The 18,327-nt window shown below is 48.0% G+C and overlaps 1 protein-coding gene across 2 annotated transcripts in view; it reads left to right on the top strand.

Annotated features, from left to right (window-relative positions):
- agbl4 (AGBL carboxypeptidase 4) overlaps positions 1-18,327 on the top strand; it is a 438,546-nt gene that overhangs the window by 398,485 nt on the left and 21,734 nt on the right. For both annotated transcript variants that reach the window (XM_039767255.1, XM_039767254.1), the window contains exon 10: positions 17,626-17,778. In XM_039767255.1, coding sequence (XP_039623189.1) covers positions 17,626-17,778 — 153 coding nt within the window. The remainder of the gene's footprint in view (positions 1-17,625; positions 17,779-18,327) is intronic.

The raw sequence follows: 18,327 nt of genomic DNA, 5'->3' as shown, positions 1-18,327 counted from the left end.
AGGTCTGTGCCTAGCCGTCTGTCTGCATGCAGTGCATTTGTTACTCCTGGTACTGCCATTGCTTTTTATTATAATGTATTCATTTGTTTGTTTGTTTGTTTGTTTGCTTGTTACTCTCTATTCCCTTACCTGTTGTTCATTATTTTCTGTATCGTTGACTTCTTTCCGTCTTGCACTTGTCCCGTCTTTATGCTGCACCGCGGACCTGGGGATGTTATTTGGTGCCACCGTCTGCTGCAGCGCCTTTCCGTAACAGATGTAGAGGGAAGTGAAATCTTAGTTTATATAGCGCCTTTCCTGTATGGATGGACTTCCTAGAGAGCTCCTGCACTGAGACTCTTGATATTTTATTTTGTTATATAGTGCCTTTCTTTAATTGATGTAGCTCTAAGACAGACAGAGCTGAACATCTTGTCATTTTATATAGCGCCTTTAAATAACATGCGCATTTCCAAGGCAGAATGAACTAAATGGGTTATGTAGCACCTCTAAATATTGGATTTTGTTCCAAGACCAATCTGTGAAAACTCAAAGGGGGGCTTGGGGGGTCTGAATCTGCTGCTTATTCCTGTCTAGGGTTTGTTTTAAGTAAACTGAAAGATGTTTGCGTTTGTTCCGTGACGTCATTTTGTTTTTGGGGCTCCGTCAGTTTGCATCAATAAGATCGGGGTCTTAGCCCCCAATGTGATTTCCAAGCTCAGTCATTCTTGGGTTACTCCAAAAAAAAAGAAAGATGAAAATGGGGAGTTGGTCCCCCTTAAAGTATCACGATTGTCGATCTGCCAAATAAAATCTCCATTCTAAGTGGGTGGCGTGGTTGGCCTTCTCTCTTCAGAATGGAATATGACAGGCGAAAAGATCAGGGGCTTCACCATAATGATCTCGTGTGACCCCACAAACAAACAGCAGGGGCTGTGTGAGGGGGGGTAAAGCCTCTGATGTCCCCCTGGTGCCACCCTTAATGAGCCGTGATGACACTGAGGTCAGTCCCAGATCATCTGAGAACTGGATAAACGCAGCATTGGGGGGCACTTCTGTAATAATAATGAATGTTATTTCTATATAGCGCCTTTCCCACGCTTTGAGTGTTTGGTTTGCCATTCAGACTTCTGACTTTTAATTAACGTTCTGCGTTCGTCTCAACTGAGCGACTTCATCTCATCTGCTGATCCTCCCGAGACAGGGCATTGAGTGTCATATGCCAATTATGCTTGGCATGGTGCTGTTCTGCCAGGAGAGGACCAGGAAATGAAGTGTAGTCAAGGGACACAGGGGTCACATCCAGGAATTGACACTCACCGTTCATTAAACCGAAACGCCAAGTCAGACATTCAAACAGAAAGTCGTGATTCAAGAAAGTCTCACTGAGGATTTGTAAGCTCTTACCCAGCGGTGCCAATGACGTCAGTCGGCGTGAGTTCTGGGGACACGTCCTTAGCAACTCCTCATTGTGTGCATAGCAACCAAGGCACAAAATGGCATCGCCCATAACAACACAAAATGGTGACGTGGAAAATAACAAAATCGGCTGAAAATTTTTGTGAACAGAAATGTGAATTTAAGCAACAAGAAATAGTTTAGGAAAAAATCAGAACAATCGGAAAAACCTAAAATCATAACGAAGTTACAGCAAGCGGAAGTGAATTTTAATAAAGGATTGGAAGACGAAATCGTAAACGGAAAACTGACGTAAAATTAAAAAACAAACAAACAAAGCAGGCGATGTGAGAACTGAACCGTAAAGCTAAAGTCAGTGAGACAAAGGAGACGACAAATGAGAGAACGAGAAAAAGCAAAACACGAGACGGAGCGCGAGATTTACGTGTTCACTTTTTGGATGGCGTGACTACGGCACTTCAAGGCTTAAAAAGCACCACGTCTATGACATCACAGGTCACAACCTCAGGAGACACGCCCCTAACAACAGGCCACCGCATGCCTGACGACAGAACCACCAAACGGCGGTAAACCCTGAGAAGTAAAATGGCGCTGTGAGGTAACGAGAATGACATCTAAAATAAAGAACCCCCTTGATTGACAGCTCAGACACACCTCAGCAGGGGACACATAAAAAACAAATTCAGAGTGCTGATTGGTGAGTTGGCACTGGCTCCGCCCCCAGCCCCCTTGCATGGCAGTAATGCTGACGTCTGTTTGAAGCTGACAGGCCCAGACCCTCCGATTCACTTGGTGGCTCCCTTTGGAAGGTCTGAGGCAGGAGAGGTAAAAGTGGCATCTTGTGCCAGGTGTGCCAGGCGATGGCAGTTGGAGTGAGCAGCGAGTTCACCTGCCACTGAATCAGTTTGAGTAGCCGAGCGTGATTTGTCTAAAGACTGAGGGTCATTCTGAAACGAACATTCAAATTCAGGCCATCGGGACGTATCCACCCATGAAGTGGTACTTGTACAGGGGTGCCCCACCCATGCCAATTCTCTGTGCTTTCTGATGAAAGAAGACCAAGCAGTTACAGCCCCCCCAGTTGGCTCGTCATTGTTGATTCACCACGTGACCCCATCTGCCGTCAGGGGGTGACGTGGACAATGGACACGGGGTCCTGCGAGGGGATTTGCTTTAACTGAAGTGATACCGATGTCCCCCAGGTCTTTTTCTTTGTCTCAGAAACCTCCTTCACTCAACATGAGAAAGGCGCTATATAACTAAAATCTATTATTATTGCTATTCTGTGCTTCACCCCACAATCGCACTTTTGCCATCTGTACCTCCGTTTTTCAAAACACCCCCCTGAAAATCCTCCTCATTCAACGTTGCCAGGTCTCCTCCATTCACTGCTTTGGTCACATTTTCTTGTAACTTTATCCACACACGTTGGCGCTGAATCACAAGAGGGGTCCGGTCAGATGAGCAGGGCGGGACACCAATGAAGATGATGGTCTTGGAGGCTCAATGCGCAGGAGCTTTGCCGTGGTGAAGGAACCGGACGTTCTGCTTCAGCCAAATGTTTCTTAGTGTAGACATCTGATGACCCGACGTGGCCACCAGGATGGCAGCCATGAAGAAAACATCAGAGCTCACCTTGGTGGCAGCCTTCACAGGTCGGGCTCCTTTTTCATGCCCTGCTTTTCGGGCTCAGGATCCACTTTGAAGAACCAGGCTTCTTCTCCCAGCCTGTCTCCAGGATGACTTAGGGACCTCCAAGGTTCAGGAAGGTGATTAAGATTCCCTGAAAAAATGAAACCACAGGAAATAAATTCAGAAGTCCATGTGAACAGACTCTTAACCCCCTCGCCCCCAAACATAAAGCAAGGCTTTCCAAGGATCCCCCCGTCCACCCGAGGCTTTGTCTCCTCCGTTCAGGTGGCCCGGTGGGGCCGAAGCCTTTCAAGGTTCAAGAGGAGTCCCCCACCTGCCACATCATAATGACAACTGGTGAGTCACCTTGTGGTGCTGCTCCCTAGTGGCTCCAGGCGAACCTGCAGCCCCGCATCCACCTGCATTATTTTTTAATCACTTAATTAATTCTAAATATTTAATGCATACACTAGGCAGAGAAATATGACGATCATTGAAACAGAATAATTTAAAGCACAACCTTAAAGGGACCGGGAGGATTGCCTTCATCTAATTATTCATAAGGAGCGATTAATCAGTTCCAAGGGTCCTTCTTTACTGTCCTCCTTATTCATTTTTTATGTCCTTCTAAATGCATTCAGAAGACTCAGACATGTCACAGATGTCCCCTGATACTTGTTTGCCATTCTCATCATTTTAAAGCCCAATTAACAGTCCAAGTTCCCGTCAATACAGTGTGGCGCCTTTCAGACCGGACACCTTTTTAGCTCTCAAGTGCTGAAAGGAAGACGTCACCCAGCGGTGGCCTTTGAGCCCGCGACCTTGGTGATTTTTAATGTCCCATCAATCGACACATTAAGATGGCTGAGCACAAGAGGTTAACCGTTGAGCAGTCGATCCAAATGTTCATCACGTCTTCTAAACAATTAGAAATATCTGGAACAGTCGTTAGAGCGAACGTCAATGAGCCGTGAAAATGGTGAGACGTGGCGTCAAGTCATCAAGAAGGACAATCAGAAATCACACCAGAGGAGCGTCAAGACGTCCTGGTGCAGCAGGGTGACTGCTGAGTGGGTACAAGCACACCACAGTAACGTGTGTCATAAATCAAAGAGGACGTTTAGGGGGGCTACCACCCAAGTCAGACAAGGGTTCAAGGATTGGGGTATCAGCCTGGTAGCCCCCCTTTAAAAGAGTGAATGAAATAAAGTGAAATCCTATCAGATGTCACAGTTTGGCACCTTCTGAGTTTGGTTTCCTAAGTGAGCGTCCATAACTGGCCATTGGGTGTCCATTTAAGGAGTGCACAGGACCAGGGATCAAGACATCGGGCATTGAAGTGGGCTTGGTAAAAATGTGGCATGTTGAGCCACCGCTCAGAGCTGGTGGGCGAGGACGGTGTCATCAGTCTGTTAGTGCCTTTTATATCTGTCATACAGCGCCTTTCATTGATGACGCAAGTCAACTTTCCTGTCACATTTACTCAGCAGAGTGAAGTTCCTGTTTGCAGGTCTCCTCTGAACAGTTACAGGAGCACAAAAACCAAAAAGGTACAAACTAAAATCCATTCAAACGCACGTCCATACGTACCTGTGCATGTCCTGTACATACACCTATATGTGTAACAGGGCGGAAAAGAAAAGACTGGCCTCTCAGGCGGGGGTCCAAGACTGAACACCGGCGTCTGACCCCGGATCTGAAGGGGCGGGGCTTGAGATGTCACGTGTCACCTGGGGAACATCGTAGCAAACTTAAAAAATGATACAAAACCTGTAATACAGTATGTGATATGGATGTTATGTCACCGCATCTGCTCTTACGATTCTTTATGGCCTGTGGGCTGTGAGCTGTGCTGGCAATTCATCCCCACAAACTCGACATTCCTATTTACCTCCAAAATAAGATCAGCTGGAGTTCTGAAGGTCCCTAAAGTGCCCACCGTCTGCCACACTATTAATTCCTCTTCATAATTTTCAACGTTTGCATTTTGTCTCCTCTTTGTCACCAGCTTCTCAAACTGAAAAGGTCTGCCTCTGTCTGCAGGATTATATAGTGCCTTTCCTACCTATCTGCCTATCTTTTATGGTGCCTTTCCTGTTTCTCCGTCTCTCACTCTCAGCTCTTCCTCCATGTGTTGTTAAGTGGGCTCTTCTGTATTAATCCTCATTTACTTTGCCACGTTCACTGATGTGACAGCACTTATAAATGATGCAGTCGGCTGTCTGCTACAAGATGTCTGCTGAAACACGACCTCTGGGGCCAGGAGGCAGTGAGCGATGAGGAAGGCAGTGTCATGCTCAGAGGGGCCGTGTTGGGAGTGGGGGTCCGCATACTGGATGGATGGATTGATCTGTCTGTCTGTCTATCTATCTATCTATCAATTCTTGCCAACTACGCTATCTATCTATCTATCTATCTATCTATCTATCTATCTGTCTACCTGTCTGTCTATCTAATCCTGCCAACTACGCTATCTATCTATCTATCTATCTATCTATCTATCTATCTATCTATCTATCTATCTATCTATCTATCTATCTAAATCTGCCAACTACGCTATCTATCTATGTATCTATCTATCTATCTATCTATCTATCTATCTATCTATCTATCTATCTATCTATCTATCTAAATCTGCCAACTACTCTATCTATCTATCTATCTATCTATCTATCTATCTATCTATCTATCTATCTATCTATCTATCTATCTAATCCTGACAACTACATTATCTCTCTGTCTATTATATATTATTATATATTTCTGGTATATAGTGCCTTTCACATCTCTATTTAAAACATGCTGACGTCCAGGCTCTCCTCAGATGTCATCAGCTTAGGCTGTGGTTCCCAGTGCAGGCTGGTGGGCTCCATGAGTGCCTTGTCCAGATGATTTTCATCATAACAGTGGAGATCAGTTTTTTGGTTGTCCTCCCTGGTCCTCTCTGCCCTTTATTCCCAGTAGTTCGATGCACATATTAATTTCAGTCCTGCCTGTCATAGAAGGACATGTTAATCAGCTGGTTTCATCCCAATTAAGTTTTTTATTTTTAATTTACATCTTACGAAACCATTTCCATGCTGCTATTATTTTAAGGACCCAACAGAGACCCTTATGCATCATCTCAGGTGTAAAAACACAAGCAGAAGGTCCTAAACAGTCAAGAAGCACAGCAGCCACTTGTCAGGATTTCTCAGTTCTCGTCTGACAGGGCGGCTCATCTCATTGAGTTCAGCTGTCGATGTCTGGGTGGATCGTCTCTGTTTTACACAGGAGTTCTCAAATCCTGCTGATGACGCCATTTTTTTTTTTTGTCAAAAGAATTGTACTTAGGGTGAAGCTGCACTAAATAATTAAAGTGACACCTAATTAAAGGGATTACTATATTGATCTGCTCCAGATGTTTGAAAGATTTACAGTTGGCAAGGGATGTATGTGAATAAGAAGCAAGTGCCCAAAGAGTAATGAGCAAACAGCTGCTCAAGCATAACACATCCCTGAAGAGCCAGGCTGTGGACACCGAGGACAGCAGTGACCAAGCATGACAAGTGTGGGGAAACAGAAATCACAGCCAGCACATTTCTATGAACCTACCGCATAGTGCGCCCTCTGGTGGCCTAAAACGGCCTAATAAATACTAAAGAAGAATGTGAAAGTTTCTGTACGCGTGTACAAAGACCACCAACAAGTACAAACATAAAAGGAATTGTTGTGATGAACTTCCACAAAGAAGTGAACACATTTTAAAAAGCCGTTAGGCACTGGACCATTGTAGTGTGTAGGGTCCTCATGGCCCCCTCTAGACAGTCCGCTGTGCTAATTAACAGGCAGCACGTCAGCACCCTCGTGCACCACTGATGGACTTCCTGACAACTTCACCCTCTGGTGTCTGAACTCCGTCATTTCAAGCCAGAGGCTGACAGTTGTCCTCTCCCTTCAAGGACCTTTTAGCGTATTAGTCCTGAGCCCCCTTTTGAAGTCTGCCTTTTGAGTTTGGGGTCAGGCTGCCTGCGGTGAGATCTGTTTTAGTGTCAGACCTTGGGAAGGCCTGGTCTGGCTGGTGGTCTTGGGTGGTCTGCTCGCTCTCTTTTGTGCTGCAGCTTGCAGGTGTGTCGCCCTCTAGTGTCTGAGCTCTGTAGATTAAACTGTCATTAGTGTCGTGTGTACTGATCAACATCTCCACCGCGTGGCATCGTTAATGAACAATACGCCAAAAGACAGATTCTCTTAATATGAAAATAAGGAAAAGGAAAAGAAAATACAACAATAACACGAAGTAAACAGAAATCATTAAGGGGCAGAAATTTTTATAAATATCTTTTCTAACGTTCTCGTGGTATTTGTCTTTATAAAAGCCCGAGCTCCTAAATGCAAAAGGCAAATAAACAAGGAGACCAACACCCAGTCCAAAATCCAAGATTCCAAACAAATGGCTGGAAGTTGAAATTATTCTGGAACTTTGGGTTTGGTTGCACTTGCTTCTGGTTTTTGTTGTGTGGCCGCCATTTTGGTGAGGTCGTGGTTTTCTTTTTTGGCGGCCATCTTTGTTGTGGGTTGATCGGCTGTTTTTTTTGGACATGTGACCCTGGCCTTGTGCCTTGTGACGTCATCATTGCCAATGTGTACGCATGGCAGCAGAGCCTCTGGTGTTCCTGTCTTTGTGATTTCCTTGCGACAAATCTTTGGGTTTTCTCAGCTTATGGAGTTTCTTTTCGGTTTGTTTGCCTTTCTATTCTGCTGGCCTAACTCATTCGGACCCTCTGCCTGTTGTCAGCTCTGTCTGCTCACATTATTCACTATAATCTGGGCAAAGACCCCCAAAATGAAAAGCACTAAACAAGTGAAACATGGAGCAGAGGCACGAGGAGCGACGTCCATTAAAGGGCCTGCGGTTGGTTCATCTTGACCTAATCGCAGCACCTGAGGGCAATCCCACCCAAAGCGCCATTCTGTAATTAAATACGGCAAACTCATACAAGACCCTCGTTCTGTCACAGGTCGGGGGGACCAGGAAGGGAAAATGCTGATCAAACCCAAATGAGGGCCCAGCAAAAGTCAAAAAGAAAAGCCAGAAATTCTCAGTGGTCGTTTACGGCGAGACCACAAAGTGCGGCCTTTGTTCCCGTCCACGACGCAGACGTTTTGTTTCCATTATTCCTTTTATTAACACAGCAGTTGTTCTTAGTTTGTGGTTTACTAAGGTGTAGAATTGACTTCGTCGGCTCATTTTCAGGTTTGTGTTCGTTTTCTCACAAGGCTAATTGATTTCTCAAGGGTGCCGCCATTTTGTGGCCGTTTGTTTATTGTTTCTATGGCGTTGCTACGTAAGCTCAGCTGGATGTCAAAGGTATGAGGGTCAGTGTCGTGCACTTCCTGCTCGTCCATATTAAGCTTCAGCCGCGTTAATTCAGATTCTTGTTATTATTTTAAATCTAATTATGGAGCCCAGGGAGGCGGGGCCACCTGACTGCTCCAGTTGTATATAAAGAGACGCTTTGAGTTGGCGCCGTGTCTTTGTATTCGACTCATCACCCCATTCCTTAATAGAAGCCGGAGCATTGAGTCCTGTGCGGTTCATTGGCTCCTTTTACTCTTTTGAGTCTCTTCTTATGTTTTCCTTTTTTATAAATGTCTTTTCTAAAGTTCTTACGGTACTTGTCTCTATAAAGCTTGAGTTTCCACAGTTGCCCCTCTGCTTAGACGTATTTTGCGGCTGTCATGTGAATTCTGAACTTCAGAAGCCCCTTCTCCATGTTCAGACCCAGACAGGCCCGAAGCCTCCCACTTGCCTCAGCAGTCAGGCTGCCTGAGAGTGAGCCTTAGCTGGGCAGACTGGTGGAGGGCCTGGCCTGGTGTTTGACTCTGTTTCGGAGGACTCACATTTTTTTTTATTTTCGCTTTGTTGGCTTTCCTGAGCTCAGCTCACATGTAAGTTGTGAAGTTGGCCTTTCCAGCAACCCCGTCCATCCAAATAAACGTGACTGCCTGGTCCCTCATGGCAGCCGATGACATCATATGATGCTAGTGTCATGGCAACGGGAGAAGAGAATGACAGCGCCCATGAGAAAACCAAATGGCATGATGGCATCTGCTGAACAAGTCAAGCAGTCCAAATCCAAAACGCATGTGGGCACAGAAATGAGAAATGACTGAAAATGATGACAAGCTACAGAAAAACGTCAAAGGTGACGCAAAAATAAAAAAGCGATTCACCTGTCGCAACAGAACTGTCATCCCAGTCCGCCATCTAGGCCCTCTGCGACGGCTGGCATGTCACCCAAGAGTCCGACGGCTTTAGGCTTTGGCAGTCGGAGGCAGTGGCATCAAAGTGGGCACACCTCGATGAGAATGTCATTTGAGCCCGGGTGGCAGAAGGGGGACAGTGCAAGGTCTCTGTCTTTACAGTCTTTCATTGTGATGGCTAACCACTAAACACTGGCGCGGGCCCTGGGCTTGAAGACGGGCGAGGCGAGAGCGGCAAAGAGCCAACGGCGGCCCGATTCCCTTTGCTCTCTCCGTTATCGGCACAGTGCAGGCGATTAGAGAGCTTTCTCCTTCTATTAGACCCTTGAATCTCCTTCAAGTGGCTGATGGAGCAGCCTTAACGGCAGGCGCTTTGCTTCCTTTCAGGCGTCATCCATCAGGCTGACACCAGCTGCCGATGGCCCACTCCCAGTATCTATATTTCACAAGCAGGCATCAGCGCGGCTGACAGCACTCCGCTCGCCAGGAAATTGCTTTGGCTGTGAGCAGAATTTCAAGCGCTGTCTTCCTGGGCTCGGCTCCCCTCTGTTTATAACCCTCAGGAGCAAAGGAGCTGTGTGGAATGGCTAATGAGGAGCGGGAAGGGGGGCAGGATGGGGGGGCGCGACGCGGATAAGCCGAGCCGAGGGGAGGGAGGAGCCACACAGCATTGCACGCGTCGTAAAGGGGTCACCCTGCGCCCCGTATTATCCAACGGTCCGAGACGCCACACTTGGACTCGCTGCCGCCTTCGGGGTCTCTCCAGTGGTGCTCTGGGGTCGGACCACCGACCGTTTCGTTTAAGTGGCAGGCAGCACAGATCCAGAGGGGGAAGCGGCTCCGAACTTTGAGTCATTAAGCATCACATTGGCAGTGCTGTGAAAATGTAAGTGCACCCCATGTGTTGCCTTTAAGCCAGGGCTCCTCCTTGGCATCTGTTGAATCGATTATTGCAGTCAGGTGTTTTATTTCATCACCTTCATCTGGAGAGACAGCTTTCAAATGAAGATCAAATCTTGATAGGCTCCCATTTCATGGGGTGCACTTACTTTTGCACATGGCTGTATGTTTAAAGGTGTGTGAAGTTGGTGTGGCACTCGCCCTACACAACCTGGCGTTGTGCCTAGACGATCAGCTGACTTTCTCGTTCTCGTGTTGCACTTCGAAGCTGATTGATATTTGGCCCAGGGTGGTCTCCGGGTGGGATGGATGGGCGGAGAGACAGGCAGCTGCTGGCATGCAGTTAGCTACTTGTACTCCTTGGACCAGCGGGGTGTCGTAGTTTAGGGTCCAACTCTCCTCTTATGTCTCATACCTTTGAACCAATCCTGTGTAAGCACAGCCTGCTGTGTGTTCTCCACCCTGGCAGTGCCATGAGGTGGGGTGGCACAGCTCACAGGTCGCTCATCTCTTTGCCCTAATGGATCGTTAGTTGTCATCACGTCTACGACCGAAAGTAAAGGTCTGGGTCTGGATGTATGCAGAGTGTTGGTTGAGCAGGAGGTTGTCGTCTTATACGGTGATGCCCTAAGAGACCCCCGGAAAGTGGCCATTTTAGATCATTCAGCTGGCCAGGATGAAGAAAAGGACATGGCTTCTCTCCTGCTTCTTGGACCCCAGTGGCACAGCAGTTGCCACCCTAGACCTGCGAGGCCATCAGCCTCATTGAAGTGGAGCAGACGACCCAAGTGAAGCAGCCGTGGGTCACCACAGGAGAATACGATATGAGACCTCAGACCGTGACAAGGGGGCATAAGGGCTCTGTGACGCCAAAGTGCCATGCAGATCATCGGCTTCATCTTCTTTAGAGTCGGGCAAACGTAGCAAATCATTTCATTAGAGAGGCAAGTGTGATAAATGGAGAACGTTGTGCTTATGAGAAAGGCCAGAGAGCTCTTCATCATGTGCTTGCTTCTCCGCGGGCCGCTCCCTCTTTATTCAGACATCAGCACCTTGGTCCTCCTAATTGGAAGGCCACCGCGGCCCGGGCGTTAGACGTCTCACCCGTTTGCCGTGACTCAGGTTATCCATGACAATGTAAGGACGTCTGCGCTCGTGTTCATGGCTATTGTTGACTTGCATTTATTCAGGGACCTTCAACAGCGAGGGGGTCTCCCCTCTCCATATCTCGTCCTCATGTGCGCGTGAAGCCCGGGCGTCTGAGTCAGTTGAGCTGTGGAGTTGGCGGGTCGTCACACATCGCAATCTGGGGCCTGTCACCTTGGCACCCCTGGTCACTTCATGTGCTCAGGGCTCACTGCAGCAGCCCTCTTCGCATGACTGGCACCTCGACCAAAGGGTAGAAGCGACTCCCACCATCAGGTTGCCCCCAGTTTCTGAAAGCCCCCTACTAAGGAGCTCCTTTCCTATCAAAGTGAACTTCTCCTGACTCCCATTTTTGGTCCAATGACGTCAAGAATGCCCCATGAAAACGGACAAAGCGAGTCCAATGGTAACGTTAGTCATCAGTACAATACAATCGATTTCTTCATTCATTTATAAGGCTTTGTGGTTGAGTAGGAATAAGGGCCGAGTCTAAAGAAGTGTTGGGGTGCCAGCCGGGTCACCCCATTTGACACCTCTGAAAACGGGCGCACGATGGCAGCTGTCCAGGCTCTCGGGTTGAGCGTGTCTGCATTGGCGGGCTCCGTCTCGCAGCCGTGTCTCTCCTGAAACGAGACCCCCATGGGCCGGAAGAGGCGGAGTCAGTTGCCCTCACTGTGCCTTAGCAGCAGCGCCCCCTCTCGTCCCAGTGTGGCATTACAGGCTTCTGATCCTCTGACACATGTGTGATGCCACTTTGAACCCTTTTTGCATGTTTGTAACACTGAAAACTGTGTGGCCAACGTGCAGATGTTCAGTTTGCTGTATGTGACCCACCTTAATTTGAGGTTCGGGGGTCCGCATGTTTACTAGTTTGAGATGATGTGCCCGAAATATTAGTAGAGTACAAATGTGAGTGTCGGCAAAATAAAATGAATACAACGGGGTGTCACGATGGCCGTCCAAAGACAATGAAAAGGTTTGGGGCAGCACCCGCCTGTTGTGCCCTGGCTGCCAACGGGTCCTTTTGATGAGATGTTCACAGGTTTGAGTCCACAACAGAACTGATTTGAGTCTGAGAATATGGCGGCTTTAAAGGCCGGGGACAGGAAGTGACGTCATCGATGGACTCAACGCAATTTCCCGTGGATGGCCTGCTGAGGATTGCGAGAGAACATCGGTGCTGCTCGCCACCCCCTGGTCTGGCGTGGTGCTGCTATCATTCAGTGTGTGGCAGTGGACAACAAGCCGTTCATCTTGCTTCGATTACCAGCTGGCTCGCGGTCTCGGTATGCTGACCCTCTCTTTACGTGAGTCCGACTCTACTGGATGTGCCCCCCGGACCTCAGGGCCACGCAAGTGCGCACTGACTCTCCTGCCCCATGTGTGACTCGGCCGCCATTCTGGGCCACACTTCCATTCCTTCCAGTGACTCACCCACTCCTCCCATCCTTTCCACTTCACGCTACCCTTGTGAACCTTCGCAGAAGAAGATGGACGCAAAACCTTCAACTGCCAGTCCGCTGCTGGCCTGTTAATGGCCTTTCATCGCAGCCCACCTGTATACCCCCAGACTATCTGGCCTGTCAGCTCTTGCTTTGGAATTTCAGCTAGTGCCACCTACGGGCAGTAACACCAGCCTCATCACACTGAGCACTGGTGCCCACCAGGGAGGCCCACTTCTGTTTCCTCTGCCAACTCCCAAACTGTGTTGCTGCATGCAGATGGCTGACGACACAATGCTGGTGGGCCTCGTCAGCAATGGGGGTCACTCAGCTTACAGAATGGAGATGTGACGGTGGGTGGTTTGGTGCCAGTGTGACAGTCCGTCTCTTAATGTGGACACGACTTTGTCCACACTCCAGTGCACATCGAGGGTCGCGTGGTGTGGCCTTTTAGTGCCCCCAATCCCCCCACCCCTCCATTCTCACCACATTATACTGGGGCACAATTGAGAGGGTCCTGCAGTGTCTCGGACCACAAGGTCCACCAATGGATAGTGCATGTAGTAGAGAAGATCACTGGGACCCCTCTGCCCGCTTTATGACCCACACTGGGTCACTTTGTCTTGTTGTCATCTGGCCGAAGGTGCCACACCAGTTATACCAGGGTCTGCTAGAGTTTGGTGGTCCGGACGCTGCCCCCGGCCCACAGATCTGCTCAGAGTATTGTAATTATGTGCAGTGCATTTGTTAATAATGCGGCCTTTATTACGTATTTATTCCTATTTCTTTTGTTAATTTATAGTTTAGTTTGCTATTTGCGCTGCACTTGTCCTGTGTTTATGTTTATGTTGCAGCCTGGTGGTCCTGGCATTGCGTCATTTTGTACCACCATATCCTGCAATGCGTTGTATGGGTGATGTGACAATAAAGCCACTTGACGTGACTTTTACAGAAGTCCCCTCTGAGAACTGAACTGGCGTAAACTTTACGAAATTAGAATAAAAGACTCGGAGAGAGAGGGGGTCTATAAAATGTCATCGGACTAAACAGCACACGTTGTTGTCACTTCCAGGCCCGGATGTGCCCGCTGTCCCTCTCCTCCTTCCTGTCTGCTTCATTATACCACATACACAGGGACAGTAATAAGAAATCCTTGGTGACAAGGACACTTTAGGGCCACATTCACACCTGCCTGCCACGTGAAGCTGGCATTACCAAGTAACCCACAGTTGTGATGTCCCTGGCCAGCTAAGGCTCTTGATGATGAAGGTGGGAAGACCTTCAGATCTTCAGACACCCTGAGAGCAGAGCAGGACGGTCGCCTTGAGGTCACCGGACTGGCACACGTCCAGCCGTACGCGGTGAAATGAGATTGAAGTTTCCTGTCAAGGTGGCATGTGACGCCCTCCTGCCCGCACCTCCTATTAAGTTCACGGGTTTGGAAAACGTTGATTGCATTGCTTAGCAACAAGAAATTAACTTCTTGTGGATCCAAAAGGAAAAAAAAATTAATGGCTATTGAGAAAGTGGCAGTCAAATTGTCTGCTGTGACAGCCTGACGGAAGCCGGTGCTCGAAAATAAAGGCAGGAGAAGGCGGAAATGAATATCATGCACCATTTTAGCTTCAATTTGGACAATTCTGACACCCGCTTAAGTGCGTCGCAGAAAATGTTGGAGTGTAGAAAACGATCAGCGCTGTCAGTCAGCAAAGCCTCCTCGGTGCTTGGAAACAAATGTGGCTGGGATGAGCGCGGCCGGCGCCGTCCACCAGTGGACCTTTGGAGCTTTGGTTATCTCTGGACTCACAGATGGAGACCAGGGTCTCTGCTGTCAGTCACATCGAGAAAGGGGGGGCCATGCTGTGGAGTGTAAGGGGTTAAAATCAAGACGTATCCGGGAGAGAGAGAGACACGCATGGGGGCCTGATGGTGGGCTTGGGGCGATATCCCTGTGATCATCCCCTCCACCAATAATGGACCATCAGCTGGCCGAGAAGGGGGGCAGCGAGCTGACGCCAGAATTGAATCCCACTGAGCGTGGTGAACCTACAGGGCAGGACACCTCGGTCACTCCGTCACTAAGTAATGTCACCAAGGTCACATATGGAAGACACACTCGGTACATATGGGGGGCACTGCATGATTGATGACATGACAGATAGAAAAGGCATTATATGATAGACAGGAAAAGCACCATATAAATGACAGACAGATAGATGGACTGGCACCATATAAACGACAGACAGATAGATAGACTGGCACCATATAAATGACAGACAGATAGATGGACTGGCACCATATAAACGACAGACAGATAGATGGACTGGCACCATATAAACGACAGACAGATAGATGGACTGGCACCATATAAATGACAGACAGATAGATAGACTGGCACCATATAAATGACAGACAGATAGATGGACTGGCACCATATAAATGACAGACAGATAGACTGGCACCATATAAATGACAGACAGATAGATGGACTGGCACCATATAAACGACAGACAGATAGACTGGCACCATATAAATGACAGACAGATAGATGGACTGGCACCATATAAACGACAGACAGATAGATGGACTGGCACCATATAAATGACAGACAGATAGACTGGCACCATATAAATGACAGACAGATAAATGGACTGGCACCATATAAATGACAGACAGATAGACTGGCACCATATAAATGACAGATAGATGGACTGGCACCATATAAACGACAGACAGATAGATAGACTGGCACCATATAAATGATAGACAGATAGATGGACTGTCACCATATAAATGACAGACAGATAGATAGACTGGCACCATATAAACGACAGACAGACTGGCACCATATAAATGACAGACAGACAGATAGACTGGCACCATATAAATGACAGACAGATAAATGGACTGGCACCATATAAATGACAGACAGACAGATAGACTGGCACCATATAAACGACAGACAGACAGATTGACTGGCACCATATAAATGACAGACAGATAGATGGACTGTCACCATATAAATGACAGACAGATAGATAGATAGACTGGCACCATATAAACGACTGGCACCATATAAATGACAGACAGATAGATGGACTGGAAAGACAGCGTATTAAATAGATGGATCAATCAAACACTGATTAGCTTGCTCTAATAACATTATGATAACAATACAGAATTATAAACGTAATCTCTCTATATATGAAAAACAATCCTGGAATGTAAAAGCAAGGCAACGGTACGTGATCTTCTCGGAAGTTGTCAAAAGACGTTTTAAAGACCCGCGAGGCGGGCCACAGGGCGTCTCGTGGGGACCGTAAACACGAGACTTGGTGCCTCGCGGGGACGCGGAACATAAGAGTCTTGCAAGACACGCCCTTCTTATCCAATAAGCCCACCGACAGCCAGCAAAGCATTCAGTCATGTGAAGTCCCGTGGCACACACAGATCCTGTGCCTTTAGCAACGAAGAAAGAGCAGCAGCAGCGCGGAGAAAAGAGACCCAGGGTGCCACAGACATGCAGAGAAAGGTGCAGAATGTGAAAGCAGAAACAGGCGTCCCAGCCAAGCCAAGCCGAAGCCGCCTGTGTTTTAAGTGACTGTTGTGTCCGATCGAGGGAGGGCACACTGATAGCGGGGTGCTGATTGAGGCCCGGGGGTTGAGGGGTTGGTGAGGGCGCTAGAAAGCCATGTTTGGGGTTACGCAGTCGCGATTGTTCAAGTAGAGCGTTTGTGACACTTTATGACATCAGTCGCTGCAGTATCACAAAAGAAGAGAGCACAGATCACACTGACAAAAAACAAAAGGAAATGAGTTTAAGTCCGAGAATTTCAAATGGGGGTTCAACCTCACATGCATTTATTGGTTACTTTGCAAAAAAAATGATGAACTGCTGCTGATGATGATGATGATGAAGATGAAGATCGTGTTGTCTGTGCTGAAATTCCAAACAGAGACACCTGTCCTGAATTAGGGTACAAAGTCATGAAACACGTCTCGCTGACCTCATTTAAAAGATTCAGCATATTGGGACTCACGAGATTACAAATATTGTTTTTAACGAAGTTCTGATATAAAAGTGAAACTAATGAAATAGCAAAGATTCAAAGAAAAAAAAAAAAAATCTTAAAAGTGTGTATCCGGAAAACCAAACACGGGGGTTGGCGAGCGAAGCCCCCTAGTACTTTAAAATTTACAAGACGTTAAAAGTAATGACAATAAAATCTCAGAAAGTGACCAGTCGGCTGGCCTGGGGAATACAGGTGGGCCGAGATGAAAGGCCATTGACAGGCCACTATTGCCTGCACTTGAAGGGACAGGTAAGATTTGTGACGCCCCCTACAGGAGGAGAGCCTGGATGAGAATGTCGGCCAATGGGACTGGTGGGCTCAATCAGACTGGTATGAGGTACGGAGTCGGCTTATCCCACTGGCGGAGATGACACATCATGAACGCTGCACTAAGGTACCCACCGAGGTAACAAAGAAGCTCAATTTGTCTGCCATTTGCCATCCATGGAGGTGAAGGTCACCCGAATCAGCAGCCATTTTCAGTCCAAGACAGAGCCATCTGGTAGTCTAAGCCAGGCGCGCTGATTGTTCCCCACGTTGTATTCATTTGATTATCGTACTTTCTTTATCATTGTGGACACATTAGATATGATTGCTGGTGTACGTGTCTCTCCTGTCTGTGCTGGTCCTCTAGTATCCAGTTGTCTGTGGTTACAGATGTTGGAGAAATGGAGGCCATCTTGACCTGCAGCAGCAGTGATATCTGGATGAGGTCCACGTTATAAAGAGGACCACATGTTGTCTGGTGGAGGCCCATTTGGCTGAGGTGTCTGTTGCTCTCGTCCCCACAGAGGGTCAGCCTGGACTTCTACATCGACGTGCACGCCCACTCCACCATGATGAACGGCTTCATGTACGGCAACATCTTCGAGGAGGAGGAGCGGGTCCAGAGGCAGGCCGTGTTTCCCCGTCTGCTGTGCCACAACGCCCCGGACTTCTCTCTGGTAAGTGGGCTGCTTCTCTGCGAAACGATGTCAAAATAATGACGACATCTTGAAAATGAGACACACTTTGCACAGCAACTACCCCGGTGAGATCCTCCCGGTCTGAAAGCCCGGAGGACAAAAGTCCTTGACGTGACTGGAACTCCGGCCCCCGGTTTGAGGCAGTGGCACCACAGATTGGTGGGTTATACCTGCTGTACGATAACGTCACATGTTGTGTCATCCCCAGTCACGTTTTTTGTGACCAATCACAATTGTTTACAAGCCACCAGCCCAAAATGGCAGAGGGTCTCAGGCCCCCCCCTCATGTGCCCACACCCACACTTAGACAGGACACACACATCGGGTCTGGCATTTGCATCCGTTAATTTGGTGGTAAACATTTCTTCAAAATCAGCAATCCTCCATCCATACATCCATCCACCTGTGGGGCTGGGGTAGCCCACCCTGACAAAGTGGGTCATAAGGCAGGAGCGAACCCAAAAAGGGCTGCAAGTCCATCACTGGCCGCTTGCATTTCCTGCGTGACTCTCATGGGCCAGACGGGCA

The sequence above is a fragment of the Polypterus senegalus genome, chromosome 10 (assembly GCF_016835505.1).
Source record: "Polypterus senegalus isolate Bchr_013 chromosome 10, ASM1683550v1, whole genome shotgun sequence".
Lineage (NCBI taxonomy): Eukaryota > Metazoa > Chordata > Cladistia > Polypteriformes > Polypteridae > Polypterus > Polypterus senegalus.
This window is presented reverse-complemented; position numbering and strand designations above follow the sequence as displayed.